The sequence below is a fragment of the Ranitomeya variabilis genome, chromosome 4 (genome assembly GCF_051348905.1).
Source record: "Ranitomeya variabilis isolate aRanVar5 chromosome 4, aRanVar5.hap1, whole genome shotgun sequence".
Classification (NCBI taxonomy): Eukaryota; Metazoa; Chordata; class Amphibia; order Anura; family Dendrobatidae; genus Ranitomeya; species Ranitomeya variabilis.
The window spans coordinates 731,628,639-731,649,928 of record NC_135235.1 but is presented as its reverse complement, the minus strand read 5'-3'; the positions used below and the strand labels follow the sequence as shown (position 1 = coordinate 731,649,928).

The 21,290-nt window shown below is 45.8% G+C and overlaps 1 protein-coding gene across 6 annotated transcripts in view; it reads right to left on the bottom strand.

Annotated features, from left to right (window-relative positions):
* LOC143767932 (uncharacterized) overlaps positions 1 to 21,290 on the bottom strand; it is a 47,570-nt gene that overhangs the window by 14,256 nt on the left and 12,024 nt on the right. The window contains exon 1 of one of the 6 annotated variants that reach the window (XM_077256460.1): positions 18,497 to 18,591. The exons of the other annotated variants lie outside the window; for them this stretch is intronic. Coding sequence (XP_077112575.1) covers positions 18,497 to 18,523 — 27 coding nt within the window. The 5' untranslated portion in view covers positions 18,524 to 18,591. Of the gene's footprint in view, positions 1 to 18,496; positions 18,592 to 21,290 lie in introns of those variants that run through there. 6 annotated transcript variants of the gene reach the window in all.

Below are 21,290 nucleotides of genomic sequence, written 5' to 3'. Positions count from 1 at the left end.
ATTTTGCCTACTTGTGGTCCTGGGTTATTCACATAAATCTCTTTTGTCGCACATAATCAAACATACTCAATCGTACGTAAGTTCAATTTGAAAATAGGTACCCTGGACCACTAGTACTCAAAATGAACATATCAATGTCCTGAACAATATTTACCAAAAAAAATCTCAACTCTATGTGTAGTTCAGAAGTTATTCACGTAAATCGCTTATGTCGCGAATAAACAAACGCACTCAATCGTACGTAAGTTCAATTTGAAAAGAGGTACCCTGGACCACTAGTACTCAAAATGAACATATCAATGTCCTGAACAATATTTACCAAAAAAAATATCAACTCTATGTGTAGTTCAGAAGTTATTCACGTAAATCGCTTATGTCACGAATAAACAAACGCACTCAATCTAACAAATTTTGCCCCCAAAATTCAGAACTCTATGTATTTTTGAAGAATTATACAAAATATGCTAACTCCACATGTGAAACATTTTATCGGTACCTCACTGTTTGCTATCACAACTTACTTGAAGTTTCCATAAGGGCTTAATCCACTAATCTATGTTTAATTCAAGGGTTGTTGAACAGATGCTAAGTTTGTGTGTGAAATTACACTTAATAAAGTTTTATGTCATCAAATTATTTATATGTAATTGTATCGTCATTCTTAACCTTTTTTTAACTTTACATAGTGGTTCTTGTGTAGACATGGGGGTCAGTGGGTGCTCTCGTCCGCTGTCCCGACCACCTTTACAAAGACAGCATGGACCATGGCTCATCCCAACTGAATGCCTGACCTCCTCAACAGTGCGTGGAACACTACTCATACAACACAGGGTGACGGAATCACAATATTAAGACTTTCTGGGATCTCCAAACAATTAATGGCATATATCACACAACCAGCAAAACACAAAATGTAACAGGCAACAGTTTCTCACCCTTCCACTGGCTCACCAGGGATTATAATATCCGTTCAACAGAGCTTCCAGGGCTACTTACTCCAAGCCAGCAGCACCCCGCTTTCGGCGGGCACCCACCGAGAACGGAATAATGCCAGATTTAGGAAGCTGACTGAGTACCGCAAATTCTGCAGTCAGGTGACTGGATTGTCCCAAGCTGTATACCGTTGCATTCGATGCTGAAGTCCATTTAGTCTTATAATCCATGTTCGGTTATGGCCTGCCAATCGGATCCGCAGATCAAAAATTGGTACCATGCAGCAAGAGAGAGTTGGTCACTGGACAGTCCTTCTATACCCCTGAGCTCTCAATTCAGACTTGGGTCTTCATGATTGGTGGAATAAGAGTGTGCTAGATTCCAAGCCGCAAACATAATATCCTTAGTACTAATGGTGTCAAAAGGCCCCGTCTCACATAGCGAGATCGCTAGCGAGATCGCTAGCGAGATCGCTGCTGAGTCACAAGTTTTGTGACGCAACAGCGACCTCCATAGCGATCTCGCTATGTGTGACACGTACCAGCGATCAGGCCCCTGCTGCGAGATCGCTGGTCGTGTCGGAATGGCCTGGACCTTTTTTTGGTCGTTGAGGCCCCGCTGACATCGCTGAATCGGTGTGTGTGACACCGATCCAGCGATGTCTTCACTGGTAACCAGGGTAAACATCGGGTTACTAAGCGCAGGGCCGCGCTTAGTAACCCGATGTTTACCCTGGTTACCAGCGTAAATGTAAAAAAAAAAAAACAATACATACTCGCCTTCTGATGTCCGTCAGGTCCCTTGCCGTCTGCTTCCTGCTCTCACTGACTGCCGGCCGTACAGTGAGAAGTGAGAGCACAGCAGTGACGTCACCGCTGCGCTCTGCTCTCACTGTACGGCCGGATCTCAGTCAGAGCAGGAAGCAGACGGCAAGGGACCTGGACACCGAAAGGCGAGTATGTACTGTTTGTTTTTTTGGTAACCAGGGTAAACATCGGGTTACTAAGCGCGGCCCTGCGCTTAGTAACCCGATGTTTACCCTGGTTACCCGGGTGCTGCAGGGGGACTTCGGCATCGTTGAAGACAGTTTCAACGATGCCGAAGTCGTTCCCCTGATCGTTGGTCGCTGGAGAGAGCTGTCTGTGTGACAGCTCCCCAGCGACCACACAGCGACTTACCAACGATCACGGCCAGGTCATATCGCTGGTCGTGATCGTTGGTAAATCGCTTAGTGAGACGGGGCCTTAACAGAGATGATATAGAGTCAGCTAATTTACATAGAATCGAGCAATACAATGAAAGGTTAGCATAATGGATTTATACGAGTCTGTGACCTTCCCTGGCAAAGGTAATTACATGAGTCAACAGGAACTGTAAACCTAGACTCCTTAAGCCCCCGTCTCACTAAAGGTACCTTCACACGAAGCGACGCTGCAGCGATAGCGACAATGATGCCGATCGCTGCAGCGTCGCTGTTTGATCGCTGGAGGTCCTCGGGTAACCAGGGTAAACATCGGGTTGCTAAGCGCAGGGCCGCGCTTAGTAACCCGATGTTTACCCTGGTTACCAGCGTAAAATGTAAAAAAAAACAAACAGTACATACTTACATTCGCGTCCCCCGGCGTCCGCTTCCTGCACTGACTGAGCGCCGGCCCTAACAGCAGAGCGGTGACGTCACCGCTGTGCTGTACTTTCACTTTCACTTTACGGCGCTCAGTCAGTGTAGGAAGCGGATGGCGGGGGATGCGAAGGTGAGTATGTAGTGTTTGTTTTTTTTACATTTTACACTGGTAACCAGGGTAAACATCGGCTTACTAAGCGCGGCCCTGCGCTTAGTAACCCGATGTTTACCCTAGTTACCAGTGTAAAACATCGCTGGTATTGTTGCTTTTGGTGTCAAACACGACGATACACGCCGGTCTGACGACCAAATAAAGTTCTGAACTTTGTTCAACGACCAGTGACATCACAGCAGGATCCTGATCGCTGCTGCGTGTCACACTCAACGATATCACTAGCCAGGACGCTGCAACGTCACGGATCGCTAGTGATATCGTTTAGTGTGAAGGTACCTTTAAGGTACCGTCACATTAAGGCTAAGTTCACACGTTGCAGAATTGCCGCGGATATTTCCGCGGCAATTCTGCGCCTCCTGCCGCGGGAATATCGCATGCAGAATTAGCATGCATATACCCGCAGAAAACTAGCGTTTTGCAAGCATAATTAGCTTGCAGAATGCTAGAGTTTTCCAAGCGATCTGTAGCATCGCTTGGAAAACTGACTTGACAGGTTGGTCACACTTGTCAAACAGAGTGTTTGACAAGTGTGACCAACTTTTTACTATAGATGCAGCCTATGCCGCATCTATAGTAAAAGATAGAATGTTTAAAAATAATAAAAAAAATGGTTATACTCACCTGCAGACCTCAGCGCCGTCCGTTCCTATAGCTGTTGTGCGGTGAAGGGCCTGAGATGACGTCATTGGTCGCGTGAGCGGTCACATGCGGTCTCGCGACCAATCACAAGACACTGACATCATCGCAGGTCCTTCACCGCCCAGCAGCTATAGGAACCGAAGCGGCAGCGTGCAGCGGAGAGGCTGGAAGACTGCGGGGGACATCGAGGGTGAGTATATCGATATTTTTTATTTTTATTCTTTTATTTTTTACCAATTATATGGTGCCCAGTCCGTGGAGGAGAGTCTCCTCTCCTCCACCCTGGGTACCAACCGCACTTCATCTGCTTGCTTCCCGCATGGTGTGCACAGCCCCGTGCGGGAAGTAAGCAGATCAATGCACTCCTATGGGTGCAGAATCGCCGCAATTCCGCAATTTTAATGAACATGCTGCGTTTTTTTCTGGAATGCGATTCCGCTCAGGAAAAAAATGCAGCATGTGCACAAAAAATGCGGAATGCATTCTATTACATAGGATGCTTAATGTTAGCGTTTTTTTGCGGTTTTATAGCGTTTTTATAGCGAAAAAACGCGAAAAAAACGCGAAAAATATGCTACGTGTGCACACAGCCTTAGCGACGCTGCAGCGATACAGACAACGATCTCGATCGCTGCAGCGTCGCTGTTTGGTCGCTGGAGAGCTGTCACACAGACCGCTCTCCAGCGACCAACGATGCCGAGGTCCCCGGGTAACCAGGGTAAACATCGGGTTACTAAGCGCGGCCCTGCGCTTAGCAACCCGATGTTTACCCTGGTTACCCGGGGACTTCGCATAGTTGGTCGCTGGAGAGCTGTCTGTGTGACAGCTCTCCAGCGACCACACAGCGACGCTGCAGCGATCGGGATCGTTGTCTAGATCGCTGCAGCGTCGCTAAATGTGACGGTACCTTTAGGCCGGGGTCACACTTGCAAGAAACTCGCATGAGTCTCGCACCTCGATACCCGACACTGGCGCCAGCACTCGGGACCGGAGTGTGCGGCTGCATGTATTTCTATGTAGCTGAACGCTCCAGGCCCGAGTGCCGGCGGTAGTGAAGGGTATTGAGGCGAGAGACTCGTGTGAGTTTCTCGCAAGTGGGACCCCGGCCTTGAAAGAAATATGTTTAATTTAAAAAAAATGAAAAAAAAAAATTGGTGCCAGTGAGGGAAAGCCAGCGACTGGGGGACCAATGTTTGTAGCCTGGGAAGGGGTTAATACCCATAGATCTTTCCAGGCTATTAATATCAGCTCGCAGCTGTATATTTAGCCTTTACTGGCTATAAAAATAGGGGGACCCCCCAAAAAAATGACGTTGGGGTCCCCCTATAATTTATAGCCAGAAAGGCTACGCAGACAGCTGCGGGCTGATATTCATAGCCTAGAGAGGGACCATGGATATTGGCCCCTCCTGGCTGCAAATACCAGCCCGCAGCCGCCCCATAAATGGCGCATCTGTGAGATGCACAAATTTCGGTGCTTAGCCTCTCTCTTCCCACTACCGAGTAGCGGTTGGATATGGGGTAATAAGGGGTTAATGTCACCTTGCTATTGTAAGGTGACATTAAGTCGGATTAATAATGGAGAGGCGTCAATCAGACGCCTATCCATTATTAATCCTAGAGTAGTGAAAGAGTTAAAAACAAAATAAAGACACAGCGAGAAAAATGTTGGTATTTTAGTATTATTAATTTAACCATACGTACCATACTTCAGAGCCTGCAAAAAACGTAAAATAATAAACCGTATACTCCCTGTCCGACGCAGTCCAATTAATAACGAGTGTCCCACGATGATCTCCCCCATAGAACAGTGACATCGGATGATGTCACTGCTCTAAAGGACCTCCAGTGACACACTGACAGGAGACAATGGCTCCTGCAGTGCATCACTGAGAGGTTACTGTAGTTCACTGGTCTCACTTTATGGCAAAAGCTGCATGGGAACTTTCTCACAGCAATGCCAAAAGTGAGACTAGGGACTAGATTTTACAGTGGCGGAGGAATACAGTGCGGAAGGATACCTTCCTCCCATCATTGTATTCCTGGAGCCCCTAGAGAGCGGTCTCATCAGCTGATGCTGCTGCTCTCCACAGGAGATCGTCGTGGGACACTCGTGGATTTCAGCGGACAGGGAGTATATTGTTAGTTTGTTATTTTAATATTTTTTTTACAGATGACACTGGCTTCGGGGAACAAAGTGACAAGTTATGGTGAGTATGTACTCTATGTTATATGTACTGTATGTCTATATGCTGGGGTGCATTCGTGCACTATTATTCGTGTACTTTTTTTCAAAGTAAACATGTCATTCATTCCCTGAACTGAACTATCCTGCATGTCTATTGCTCCATTCCCTGACAGCAAGCGGCTTGGATGGTAAACATATCATTCATTCCCTGAACTGAACTATCCTGCATGTCTATTGCTCCATTCCCTGACAGCAAGCGGCTTGGATGGTAAACATATCATTCATTCCCTGAACTGAACTATCCTGCATGTCTATTGCTCCATTCCCTGACAGCAAGCGGCTTGGATGGTAAACATATCATTCATTCCCTGAACTGAACTATCCTGCATGTCTATTGCTCCATTCCCTGACAGCAAGCGGCTTGGATGGTATCTGAGTCATTCTATCTTCGGCATTGAATCCTGCATATAGCTATATATGTTAGTCATCTTACTATGCATTTGTTTGTGTTTATAGATATTTAACTCACTTTTGCTTGTCCCTATGTAGGGGACGGGGACCTGGCAAGCCGTACGGGTGGAACCATTGTTGCCGGGAGTCGGGGTTCCGGGGGATGGATTTAATGGGTGGATGAGAAGCCGGGCGGAGGTGACAGGAGAGAGAGTGACGCAGAGAGAGGGACGGATAAAAGAAAAAGCGCGCGAAGGCAGGGGAGGAGAAGCGTGGGAAAACTCTGAGGAGAGGGAACTGCAGCGGAGTTGTCGTGCGTGTGCAGGCCGCAGAGAGACTTGCTGGAAGCAGGGGGAGAACGTGCAGCAGACGCTGCGGGCAATTACCAGAGCCCCCAGAAAGAGGCGCCTCCGTCGTCAGCGACCCCCAAAGCAGAGGAGAAGCGCTGATCAGCTCAGGGACAGTATTACCGCGCTCCCCGGGAACATCTTGCCACAGAGTGCTCCGGGCCCTCCTGGGTTTTTCTTAGCTGTGACTGATACTGATTATTCTGCTAATTCTCCTCAAAAAGACTCCTCTCTGGACGTGGAAACTGTTACCCCGGATCAACGTCCGCCTGCGGGAGGTAGCGCAGCACCGCAAAAGACATTCTGGACTCGAATCTACACCTGGGCCCGACGTCGGAGGACACCGCCTTCCCCTGCCATCAGGACTACGTTGCTGACGGAGCCTCACCACCAGGACTACATCGCTGAAACAGCACTGATAAGTGAACGTTGTTGACTTTACCTTAGTAGGGGAGTTACTAGTGAGGCGCTGTCACGTTCCGCGGGTATAGTTCAGGGCGCCTATATAGTAGATAAGATTCACTGTGATATAGTGGACTTGTACTCAAGTTCCCTGCGTGGAAAACTGTTGTTATCTTTTTGGTTGGAAGTTAAAAAGAAAAGTTAAAAACGCTGTTTGCTTTCTGGCTCCCATTTGTCCCTGCATCCTTCTTTACCTGCGTTCTCTTCACCTATGTAGAGAGATCACATAACTTTTTCAAAGGGGTTTATGATCCATGTAGACCTGGACATTTGTTTATCTGATCACTACATTTATTGTGTCCTGCTGTCTCTACTGAGTTAGATTGATTGGTAACAAGAGGGGGAGAAACACCCTTTTCCAAAAAAAAAAAAAAAAGTGAGATCTAAGAGCTAGCCTTCTATAAATGTAGACAGATTTTGGGGATGCATTCATGCAGGGGTGCATTCGTGCACTATTATTCATGTACTTTTTTTCAAAGTATATTTTTTTTCTAAGTATGACGCAGTTATAACATGGCAGTTAGACAGGGCAGGAGACAGGTAAGACAATCTAAATCTATTCCCTATTCATTTGGAACAGAATAAATATTCACCATATGTATCTGTATAATCTATATCCTGGCTGCTGCATTCACTCACCGCCCTTGCATAAACTCTTTACACTCCATCCATATCGGCCCCTCTGTCCTTGCCTCTCCTATGTATAGCACTCATGCTCTGTTCACATTGCTTAACAGCGCAGATCCATTCAGTCCCACCATCCAACGCAAAAGACGCTCTCACAAATCACTTAACCATCTGCTCACTCTTTCTATCCTCCTTCTCCTAGTCGCTGGAGACATCTCTCCAAACCCCGGCCCCCCATGTTATAGCCAGTCAAACCTCCCAACTGCTACACCCAGAAACTCCTCAACCTTATTAATATTCCATGCATGCCCTCTGTCTCTTTCAATTGTGCTCTTTGGAATTCTCGCTCTGTGTGTAATAAACTCTCCTTCACCCATGATTACTTCCTTTCTAAGACTCTTAATCTCCTGGCCCTTACTGAAACCTGGATCCAGCAGTCAGACACAACCGCTGCTGCTGCTCTCTCCTATGGTGGACTACACTTTTCTCATACCCCAAGATCAGACAACAGAGCAGGTGGAGGCGTTGGGGCTGCTCCTTTCACCCAAATGTACCTTCCAAGCTATCTCCCAAGTACCCTCACTTGTATTCCATTCCTTTGAGGTCCATGCTGTCAGACTCTACGTCCCCTTCTCCATGCGAGTGGCAGTGGTGTATCGTCCTCCTGGCCCCTCTCATCAGTTCCTGGATCACTTTGCCACCTGGCTTCCACACTTTCTCTCCTGTGACACCCCCGCCCTTATCATGGGTGATTTCAACATCCCCATTGCTTCTCCCCTTTCCCCGTCTGCTTCTCACCTTTTATCTCTAACCTCCTCTTTCGGCCTCTCGCAGCATACTAACTCTCCAACGCATGAAGATGGAAACTCCCTTGACTTGGTCTTCTCCCGACTTTGCTCAGTGGATGATTTCACAAACACCCCTCTCCCGCTCTCTGACCACAACCTTCTTTCATTCTCTATCACGAACTGCCATCCCGCTCAGGTCACCCCCACTTTCCACACTTATAGAAACATACAGGCCATTAACACCCAGAAACTTATGAAGAACTTGCAGTCCTCATTGGCTCCAATCTCCTCCAACTCATGTCCTGATTCTGCTCTGAACCATTACAATGAAACCCTGCAAAGTGCCCTGGATGAAGCTGCTCCTCCTATACATAGAGCAACTCGACACAGAAGGCGACAACCGTGGCACACGCTGCAAACACGCTTCCTGCAGCGATGCTCCAGGTGCGCCGAACGTCTGTGGAGAAAATCTAATCTACCCGAAGATTTCATCCATTATAAGTTCATGCTAAAAACATACAACTCTGCCATTCACCTCTCCAAACAAACCTATTTCAACACCCTCATCACCTCACTGTCCAATAACCCTAAACGTCTCTTCGACACTTTCCAGTCCCTACTCAACCCAAGAGAGCAGGCCCCAACCACAGATCTCCGCGCTGACGATCTGGCCAATTACTTCAAAGAAAAAATTGACCACATTCGACAGGAAATCATCTCCCAATCTCTTTATACCATGCACTATCCTCCCTCCCCCACTGCATTTAGTTCACTCTCTGACTTTGAACCAGTTACTGAAGAAGAAGTAAGCAGGCTCCTTGCATCTTCTCGCCCGACCACTTGCACCAGTGACCCCATTCCGTCACATCTCCTCCAGTCCCTTTCCCCGGCTGTCACCTCTCACATAACAAAAATATTCAACCTTTCCCTCACTTCCGGTATTTTTCCCTCCTCATTGAAGCATGCCATCATACATCCATTACTTAAAAAACCCTCCCTCGACCAAAACTGTGCCGCTAATTATAGACCTGTCTCTAATCTTCCCTTCATCTCTAAACTCCTGGAACGCCTGGTCCACTCCCGTCTTACCCGTTATCTCTCAGATAACTCTCTTCTCGACCCTCTTCAATCTGGCTTCCGCTCATTACACTCTACTGAAACTGCCCTCACTAAAGTCTCTAATGACCTACTAACAGCTAAATCTAATGGTCACTACACCATGCTAATTCTCTTGGATCTCTCCGCAGCATTCGACACTGTGGATCATCAGCTCCTCCTCACTATGCTCCGCTCCATCGGCATCAAGGACACCGTTCTCGCTTGGTTCTCCTCCTATCTCTCTGACCGATCCTTCACTGTATCTTTTGCTGGTTCCTCCTCCTCTCACCTTCCCCTTACTGTTGGGGTTCCTCAAGGATCAGTCCTAGGCCCCCTCCTCTTCTCTTTGTATACTGCCCCTATTGGACAAACAATCAGTAGATTTGGGTTCCAGTACCATCTCTATGCTGATGACACCCAATTATACACCTCTTCTCCTGCTTTCACTCCGACCTTCTTAGAAAACACCAGTGATTGTCTTACCGCTGTCTCTAACATCATGTCCTCCCTCTATCTGAAACTGAACCTGTCAAAAACTGAACTCCTCGTGTTCTCTCCCTCTACTAACATACCTTTGCCTGACATTGCCATCTCCGTGTGCGGTTCCACCATTACTCCAAAGCAACATGCCCGCTGCCTTGGGGTCATCATTGATTCCGAGCTTTCATTCACCCCCCACATCCGATCACTGGCTCGCTCTTCTTATCTGCATCTCAAAAACATTTCTAGAATTCGCCCTTTTCTTACTTTCGACTCTGCAAAAACTCTTACTGTTTCACTTATTCATTCTCGTCTGGACTATTGTAACTCTCTACTAATCGGCCTCCCTCTTACCAAACTCTCCCCGCTCCAATCTGTCCTGAATGCTGCTGCCAGGATCATATTCCTCACCAACCGTTACACCGATGCCTCTACCTTGTGCCAGTCATTACACTGGCTACCCATCCACTCCAGAATCCAGTACAAAACTACTACCCTCATCCACAAAGCACTCCATGGCTCAGCACCACCCTACATCTCCTCTCTGGTCTCAGTCTACCACCCTACCCGTGCCCTCCGCTCCGCTAATGACCTCAGGTTAGCATCCTCAATAATCAAAACCTCCCACTCCCGTCTCCAAGACTTTACACGTGCTGCGCTGATTCTTTGGAATGCACTACCTAGGTTACTACGATTAATCCCCAATCCCCACAGTTTTAAGCGTGCCCTAAAAACGCATTTGTTCAGACTGGCCTACCGCCTCAACGCATTAACCTAACTATCCCTGTGTGGCCTATAAAAAAAAAAAAAAAACAATCAGGTTCCTTGCATCATGTTCTCATACACTTTATACAGTTAATAGCCCTCTGTGTCTGTACTGCTACATACTTAGGCAGTTAACTGGTTCATGCAGCTTTACATGAACACCCGAGCCTTACACTATGGCTGGTCCCAATAACTAAAGCAATTGTTCCCATCCACCTCTCGTGTCTCCCCTTTTCCTCATAGTTTGTAAGCTTGCGAGCAGGGCCCTCATTCCTCCTGGTATCTATTTTGAACTGTGATTTCTGTTATGCTGTAATGTCTATTGTCTGTACAAGTCCCCTCTATAAGTTGTAAAGCGCTGTGGAATATGTTGGCGCTATATAAATAAAAATTATTATTATTATTATTATTATTATTATATGTATGTAATGTATGAATGTATTGTATGTATGTAGTATGTATCTAGTATGTATGTTGTATGTATGTGGTATGTTGTATGTATGTAGTATGTTGTATGTATGTTGTATGTATGTATGTAATATGTTTGTAGTATATAGTATGTTGGATGTAGTATGTATGTTGTATGAATGTGGTATGTTGTATTTATGTTGTATGTATGTTCTATTTATGTAGTATGTTGTATGTATGTGGTATGCATGTATGTAGTATGTATGTATGTATGTAGTATGTTGTATGTATGTATGTATGTAGTATGTATGTTTGTGTTGTTTTTTTTACAATCCACACATTAGCCGGATGATGGGACTACTACTGTCCCATCATTGGCTAATGTGTCAATCACTGTCATTGTAGCAGGCATAGCCGATGGGACTTGTCGTACCATCGGACGATGGCTGAACAAAGACACAAAGACCCCCGGCAGGCCCGCACAGACCCCGGAGAGGCCCGCACAGACCCCGGAGAGGCCCGCACAGACCCCGGAGAGGCCCGCACAGACCCCTGGCAGGCCCACAAAGACCCCCCGAGAGGCCCGTACAGACCCTCAGCAGGCCCGCACAGACCCCCGACGGTCACACACATGCAGCCTCCGCCCACGCACCGCCCACACTCCATTATATTGCATCTTGACATCATTTGAGCAGACACTCTCAGCCATGCCATTAGTTAACATGGCTAACATGCCTAACAGGATGTGCCCACACTTCTTAGGATCCTCATTGGCTGAATAGAATAAAACTAACTCATTGCATTATGGGAACTTCTGATTCCGGTATTCGATATTGTAAAAGTATTGGAACTCAGTATCGGAACTCCAATACAGCGAATATCGGCCGATACACGATATTGCAGTATCGGAATGCTGGAAACAAACATCACTGTCAGAAGTGCAATGGATAGTGAGCTTATATGTCTATAAGAAGATATTAGATGTCATGGCGTGGTGTGGTTATTTTTACATTTAACATTGATAGAAAACAAAAACAAGTATGTTTCCAAATGAATAACACTCTCCTCTTTGTGCAAATTTATAACCTGTGATATGAGGTATATCCTTTAACATATTCAACAAACTATGTAATAAACATAGAAAGCAGATTGTACTATCTTCCCCTATGAAATAAAGGCCCCGTCTCACATAGCGATTTACCAACGATCACGACCAGCGATATGAGCTGGCCGTGATCGTTGGTAAGTCGCTGTGTGGTCGCTGGGGAGCTGTCACACAGACAGCTCTCTCCAGCGACCAACGATCAGGGGAACGACTTCGGCATCGTTGAAACTGTCTTCAACGATGCCGAAGTCCCCCTGCAGCACCCGGGTAACCAGGGTAAACATCGGGTTACTAAGCGCAGGGCCGCGCTTAGTAACCCGATGTTTACCCTGGTTACCAAAAAAAACAAACACTACATACTCACCATCTGATGTCCGTCAGGTCCCTTGCCGTCTGCTTCCTGCGCTGACTGAGTGCCGCCGTACACTGAGAGCAGAGACCAGCGGTGACGTCACTGCTGTGCTCTCACTGTACGGCCGGCGCTCACAGTCAGAGCAGGAAGCAGACGGCAAGGGACCTGACGGACATCAGATGGTGAGTATGTAGTGTTTTTTTTTTTTTTACATTTACGCTGGTAACCAGGGTAAACATCGGGTTACTAAGCGCGGCCCTGCGCTTAGTAACCCGATGTTTACCCTGGTTACCAGTGAAGACATCGCTGGATCGGTGTCACACACACCGATTCAGCGATGTCAGCGGGACCTCAACGACCAAAAAAAGGTCCAGGCCATTCCAACACGACCAGCGATCTCACAGCAGGAGCCTGATCGCTGGTACGTGTCACACATAGCGAGATCGCTATGGAGGTCGCTGTTGCGTCACAAAACTTGTGACTCAGCAGCGATCTCGCTAGCGATCTCGCTATGTGAGACGGGGGCTTTAGTCAAATGAATTAATTTCACAAATGACCAATTGAGACCCAAAGATTATTATTCTGTGCCATTTATCATTTTCATGGAAACATACCAGGGTTACTTTAATATTTTAATGTAAGTGTATGTAATGTTTTTACATACTCAGTACTCATACTCAAGTGCTCAGTGTGCCACATTAGGGTTATAATTTAAATTAACTGCATGTAATGTTATTACGTCACCTTTACAATGGACAACATTCCCTATCACAAAGACTATAAACATGACAACAGACCACACACATATTTTCATGCCTAAGCCAACTAGAACGCCAATCATACAACCCTGATGCAAGATAGCCACACAAATTTACGCCCTGCAATAGCTAACATGCATGTTGTAACGTTTCGTAAACTCAAACCTGTTAGTCCAACGATGGGTATAGACTCAACCACTGAGACATAACTAAAGTCTCTTATCTGCCTTTTAAAAATCTTAATGTGACTATGGCTGCTCTTCGTACGTCAAAACATTCCTAAGCCAACAACCTAAAAATTTTATGCGCATTAAAATTATCTACTGTATTTAAAATGCATGAATGTTACGCTTTTCACAATGACACAACTCACTTTAGTTGCATTTCATAGATATTACAAGGATTGGTAACAAATAAAATTTATGTCTAATAATCAGTTTACTAAAACCATACTACTAAATCAACAACCTTGATCAGGTACATAAAACTTAATAAACCACATATTTTGAAATTATTGTCAGTGACATGAATATAATAAGCATTTATAATAGGTATACTTTCTAATATTATTATCAATTAATTTAATTTCACATACTTTGTGCCTATAATACATAGAGTATGAATATCTAGTTGAAGCACTACTTCCTTGCACACTAGTTGACAAGATACTTGTCAACAATATTTATACATACACTGTAGCAGTTTCGTATTAAGACAAAAATTTTAAAGCAAGACCTCCAATGTCTAACCTTTTTGAGATATCAAAACAAAAATGATTCAAAAAATTTACATTAAGCAAGTACATTTGTAAGTAAAATGTTGAGACTGATCTCATCATTTACTTTTATTCTTAAAAATATTAAAAATTTTATATACCCAAATATAAATTTAACTTTCAAACAGGACAAACACAACAACACTGAAATTCAGACTTGAGGTTACAGTGTAAGTTAACTTCAGTATGCCAATTCAACACAAATCCTTACCATGTACAGATGAAGTTCACAGACAATCCTCCATGTAGGGCCACTCTATAGCATACTTCGATGGCTTCTAAGTGAGTGTATCACATCAGAACAGCTCAGTGATGACATGGACTCTTTCAATGCCTACTATTGGTTGAGTTTCTTAAAATTTGGTCACACATGATGGTATTCTGTTTATTACCATGTGATAAGCCCCTCATTGTTTCTACAAGACTCTAAAGGCCCCGTAAAGCGATCCCGACAACGATACGACCTGTCAGGGATCGTTGCTGCGTCACTTTGTGGTCGCTGGTGAGATGTCAAACAGTGAGATCTTCCCAACGATCGCTGCTGCGATCTCACTGTTTGACATCTCACCAGCGACCTGTAGCGACCTGTACAACGATGTCACATGGGAGCTATTATGACGATTCAGTGTCTGAGTCGTCAACGAGGTCGTTGCTAAGGTGTCAAACACAGCGATGTGTGCTACCCAGCGGGACCTCAACGATCAAAAAAAGGTCCAGGCCATTCCGACACGACCAGCGATCTCACAGCAGGGGCCTGGTCGCTGCTACGTGTCACACATAGCGAGATCGCTACTGAGGTCGCTGTTGCGTCACAAAACTTGTGACTCAGCAGCGATCTTGCTAGCGATCTCGCTTAAGGTACCTTCACACGAAACGACTTTGTAACGATATCGCTAGCGATCCGTGACGTTGCAGCGTCCTCGCTAGCGATATCGTTTAGTTTGACACGCAGCAGCGATCAGGATCCTGCTGTAATGTCGCTGAATAAAGTCCAGAACTTTATTTGGTCGTCAGATCGCCGTGTATCGTTGTGTTTGAAAGCAACGATACCAGCGATGTTTTACACTGGTAACCAGGGTAAACATCGGGTTACCAAGCGCAGGGCCGCGCTTAGTAACCCGATGTTTACCCTGGTTACCAGCGTAAAAGTAAAAAAAAACAAACAGTACATACTCACCTGCGCATCCCCCAGCGTCTGCTTCCTGACACTTACTGAGCGCTGGCCCTAAAGTGAAAGTGAAAGCACAGCGGTGACGTCACCGCTGTGCTGTTAGGGCCGGAGCTCAGTCAGTGTCAGGAAGCAGACGCTGGGGGACGCGCAGGTGAGTATGTACTGTTTGTTTTTTTTTACTTTTACGCTGGTAACCAGGGTAAACATCGGGTTACTAAGCGCGGCCCTGCGCTTAGCAACCCGATGTTTACCCTGGTTACCCGGGGACCTCGGCATCGTTGGTCGCTGGAGAGCGGTCTGTGTGACAGCTCCCCAGCGATCAAACAGCGACGCTGCAGCGATCGACATCATTGTCGCTATCGCTGCAGCGTCGCTTCGTGTGAAGGTACCTTTAGTGAGACGGGGGGCTTAAGGAGTCTAGGTTTAGAGTTCCTGTTGACTCATGTAATTACCTTTGCCAGGGAAGGTCACAGACTCGTATAAATCAATTATGCTAACCTTTCATTGTATTGCTCGATTCTATGTAAATTAGCTGACTCTATATCATCTCTGTTAAGGCCCCGTCTCACACAGCGACGCTGCAGCGATACAGACAACGATGCTGATCGCTGCAGCGTCGCTGTTGTGTCGCTGTGTGGTCGCTGGGGAGCTGTCACACAGACAGCTCTCTCCAGCGACCAACGATCAGGGGAACGACTTCGGCATCGTTGAAACTGTCTTCAACGATGCCAAAGTCCCCCTGCAGCACCCGGGTAACCAGGGTAAACATCGGGTTACTAAGCGCAGGGCCACGCTTAGTAACCCGATGTTTACCCTGGTTACCAAAAAAACAAACAGTACATACTCACCATCTGATGTCCGTCAGGTCCCTTGCCGTCTGCTTCCTGCTCTGACAGTGCCGGCCGTACAGTGAGAGCAGAGCGCAGCGGTGACGTCACTGCTGTGCTCTCACTTTCCGGCCGGCACTGACAGTCAGAGCAGGAAGCAGACGGCAAGGGACCTGACGGGCAACAGATGGTGAGTATGTACTGTTTGTTTTTTTTGGTAACCAGGGTAAACATAGGGTTACTAAGCGCGGCCCTGCGCTTAGTAACCCGATGTTTACCCTGGTTACCAGTGAAGACATCGCTGGATCAGTGTCACACACACACCGATTCAGCGATGTCAGCGGGACCTCAACGACCAAAAAAAGGTCCAGGCCATTCCGACACGACCAGCGATCTCGCAGCAGGGGCCTGATCGCTGGTACGTGTCACACATAGCGAGATCGCTACTGAGGTCGCTGTTGCGTCACAAAACTTGTGACTCAGCAGCGATCTCGCTAGCGATCTCGCTATGTGAGACGGGGCCATTAGACACCATTAGTACTAAGGATATTATGTTTGCGGCTTGGAATCTAGCACACTCTTATTCCACCAATCATGAAGACCCAAGTCTGAATTGAGAGCTCAGGGGTATAGAAGGACTGTCCAGTGACCAACTCTCTCTTGCTGCATGGTACCAATTTTTGATCTGCGGATCCGATTGGCAGGCCATAACCGAACATGGATTATAAGACTAAATGGACTTCAGCATCGAATGCAACGGTATACAGCTTGGGACAATCCAGTCACCTGACTACAGAATTTGCGGTACTCAGTCAGCTTCCTAAATCTGGCATTATTCCGTTCTCGGTGGGTGCCCGCCGAAAGCGGGGTGCTGCTGGCTTGGAGTAAGTAGCCCTGGAAGCTCTGTTGAACGGATATTATAATCCCTGGTGAGCCAGTGGAAGGGTGAGAAACTGTTGCCTGTTACATTTTGTGTTTTGCTGGTTGTGTGATATATGCCATTAATTGTTTGGAGATCCCAGAAAGTCTTAATATTGTGATTCCGTCACCCTGTGTTGTATGAGTAGTGTTCCACCCACTGTTGAGGAGGTCAGGCATTCAGTTGGGATGAGCCATGGTCCATGCTGTCTTTGTAAAGGCGGTCGGGACAGCGGACGAGAGCACCCACTGACCCCCATGTCTACACAAGAACCACTATGTAAAGTTAAAAAAAGGTTAAGAATGACGATACAATTACATATAAATAATTTGATGACATAAAACTTTATTAAGTGTAATTTCACACACAAACTTAGCATCTGTTCAACAACCCTTGAATTAACCATAGATTAGTGGATTAAGCCCTTATGGAAACTTCAAGTAAGTTGTGATAGCAAACAGTGAGGTACCGATAAAATGTTTCACATGTGGAGTTAGCATATTTTGTATAATTCTTCAAAAATACATAGAGTTTTGAATTTTGGGGGCAAAATTTGTTAGATTGAGTGCGTTTGTTTATTCACGACATAAGCGATTTACGTGAATAACTTCTGAACTACACATAGACTTGATATTTTTTTTGCACATATTGTTCAGGACATTGAGCTGGTCATTTTGAGTGCTAGTAGTCCAGGGTACCTATTTTCAAATTGAACTTACGTACGATTGAGTGCGTTTGTTTATTCGCGACATAAGCGATTTACGTGAATAACTTCTGAACTACACATAGAGTTGATAATTTTTTTGGTAAATATTGTTCAGGACATTGATATGTTCATTTTGAGTACTAGTGGTCCAGGGTACCTATTTTCAAATTGAACTTACGTACGATTGAGTATGTTTGATTATGTGCGACAAAAGAGATTTATGTGAATAACCCAGGACCACAAGTAGGCAAAATAAACATCTCAAAGTCCTGATCAAAATTTTACCCAAACAATATCCACTCTATGTAGAATTCACCATGCATGGAAAATCGAATAACTAACTAATATCTAATAGCTAACTGCAGACTAACTTGAATCCGGTAGAATAATTGAGCCTCCAGCATCGACCTCCACCCACAGAGCCGCACTCCACATAGAGAATAATGGAGCCACCAGCACCGACCTCCACCCGCAGAGCCACACTCCACATAGAGAATAATGGAGCCTCCACCACCTACCTCCACCCGCAGAGCCGCACTCCACATAGAGAATAATGGAGCCTCCAGCACCGACCTCCACCCGCAGAGCCGCACTCCACATAGAGAATAATGGAGCCTCCACCACCTACCTCCTCCCGCAGAGCCGCACTCCACATAGAGAATAATGGGGCCACCAGCACTGACCTCCACCCGCAGAGCCACACTCCACATAGAGAATAATGGGACCTCCAGCACCAACCTCCACCTGCAGAGCCGCACATCACATAGAGAATAATGGAGCCTCCAGCACCGACCTCCACCCGCAGAGCCGCACTCCACATAGAGAATAATGGAGCCTCCAGCACCGACCTCCACCCGCAGAGCCGCACTCCACATAGAGAATAATGGAGCCTCAAGCACTGACCTTCAGCCGCAGAGCCGCACTCCACATAGAGAATAATGGAGCCACCAGCTCCGACCTCCACCCGCAGAGCCGCACTCCACATAGAGAATAATGGAGTGTGGAGATCAGACTGAAAGAATCCTTTGTGTCTTTCTCCTGCAACATCTGGCTTATTGCAAGAAACTAGAGCAAAGTTGACATTTCCTTTTATGGAACTAATCACGGGTGCATTTCTTCTTGTAATTGTAACCTTTTACCTAAATACTAGAAGCCGTGCCTTATCTCTAGTATAGACTGGTTTTTTTTAAGGATGTGAAATATGAGCGCTTGTGCGCATGTCTGTAAAATGTCTAACTCTTTTTATAAAGGAGGGGTAGAGCTCAGTGGGTCAGACGCGCTCCTGGGCTTTCCCTGTATATGATCACACAACCTTTTGTGCTGCGTGTCATTTCACTCGGATCCCTACTTTTAGTAAGCCAGGGACTGAGAAGGACTTAACATTTCTCTGGCGCACCGAACAGGGACCTGAGAAAAGAGTATTTGCTCGAGATTTACCTGCGGATACGGACAACGGAGATCTGGGATAATGGACGGCAAATGAACTGAAAAACCTGGCCAGGTAAGAGACATTATTAGTTCTCTTTTATCTGCCCTGTATTATCCGAAAGATCTCTATGAGCCGTGTCACGCTGGGTTAGTCTAGTAGTGAGTAGATACCTATAAAACTCGGGTTACCATATTGTATAGACTTATGAGTCCTGTCCCTGGCAGTGTGTGAACAGTGTGAAGGTTGTGGTATGTTGTGAAAGAAGAGCAAAAGTGCGTAGAAAAATAAGCCGAAATAGTTGGGGTATAAGCCTTATACACGGAAGTCAGCCTAACTGGGTCATGTGGTTGCGTTCTTCTTCTCCGCCCATGCTTGACTCTTATTAAGTGCTTAAACCTCCTTCATTTCTGGATAAGGTTTGATAGAATGAGCCCAGGACGCGGTTTTCATGAGCCTGGGACAAGTATGCTAACTGACACAGAAAGTTTTGTGATCTGTATGGTGTTGCTGGGTCTGTTTGCGTGCATAATAGCACTTAAGTACGTCCTGCATATTAGAAGAAATGGAGCAGACAAGCCTTTCAATATTTTAGCTCCCTAGGAGAGAAGGCAACGAGACGCCACCAACAGAGGAAGTGGTTGTCCAAACGTCACCTAGGGTAGTCATAGCTAATATTGAAAAGAAAAATGGGAAATAAACAGACAAAAACCGTCTTAGGACAAGTGGAAGCAGCAGATATCATACAGGAAAGATGTGGAAAGACAGTCAGAAGGCAGATTAGAAGGGTAAGAGAAAAATTGGGAATTTCAGAAGCACTTATGTTCAGTACAGAATGGGAAAAACTGAGTAAAGAACGAGGTGGAATTATCAAAGACAATGGGTGGGAAGAAATCATACACTGTATGATAGAGGTCTCAAAAACAGCTAAAGAGGAGAATTGGAAGTACGATCCAGACACTTCCAAATGGATCATGGGGAAGGGAAAAAGTTGTGACATAATCCCGCCACCTTACCTAGATCCAAAAGCCCAATCATTTGTACCATCTGGAAGAGCAGAAGGAGGAAAACAATTTCCAGCCTTGTATCCCAATCTTGGTGGGGTAGGAGGATGGGAATGTTCACACTGTGGACAACAAAATCCAGATTGGAGAAATGATTGCCTAGCCTGTGGTACACCTAGATATGGCGCTGTACTTGCCCCTGTTAGGGTAGTACCAAGACCTTTTAGAGAACCTGGTGAAGGAGGAGTAATGAACACCAGATATCACCAGACCAGACAATACTTTCCTTGGTCCCCTGCTGAGGGTATGTCACTCTTACATAATGCACCGGATCCCACTCAATACCCCATAAGGTTTGCGCAGTATATACAACAAATCATGCAGACTCATGCTGGGGTCTGGGCGGACGGGGAAGAATTATGTAGAATGAAAATGTCCCCCGGACTTTTTCAGGAATTATTGACACACCTACAGCCCAATAGACCAGTGGCAGAAGGGGGTGCCTTACAGACAGAAGCATCAGGTACCCAGTTCACAGAGGCATTAATAATTTTCATGAGAGGAAAACAGAGGGAAAGGGGATCTACAGGTGTGATTATGCAGAAATTTGGGCAAAGTATTGAAGAATATAGTCAAGAACTAGAAAATAGCTTTAGGGATGAAGGATTGGATTTGACTGATGCTTCAGTAAGGAGACTTTTTACAAAACAATTAATAGAGGGGCTAGATCCGAAAATCAGAGAAAAATTTAAATCCTCTACTCCAGATTGGAGAACAATTGAACAACCAAATATTGTGAAACAACGATGTTTAGGAATAGCCATGGATATGAGAGAGAATCGTAAGCCTGTTAGAATAGCACAAGCTAATACAGGAGGAAGAGTGAGACACAATTTTCCTTGCCACTACTGTAAAAAGCCAGGTCATTTCCAAAGAGAGTGCAGGAAGAAGTTGGCAGATATAAAGTCAGGCAAATTTGTTCCCAGAAATAACCCTCCCCAAACGGACAACCAGCAGAAATCTACCATCATAGATGGTCCCATACCAGATTCAGATTGACTCGATGTGTTACAAACTTCCCTACCAGCTAGAAGACCTATGATACAGGTGAATGTGGGGGGGGAGAGAGATTCCATTTTTGATAGATACAGGTGCAACTTCCTCAATTTTGAATCAAGATTTTCTTCCGAATCCGGAAGATATTTCAGAACAAACAACTTTTGCTGAGGGTTATGATGGGGTAATTCGAACACTGCCATATACTGTG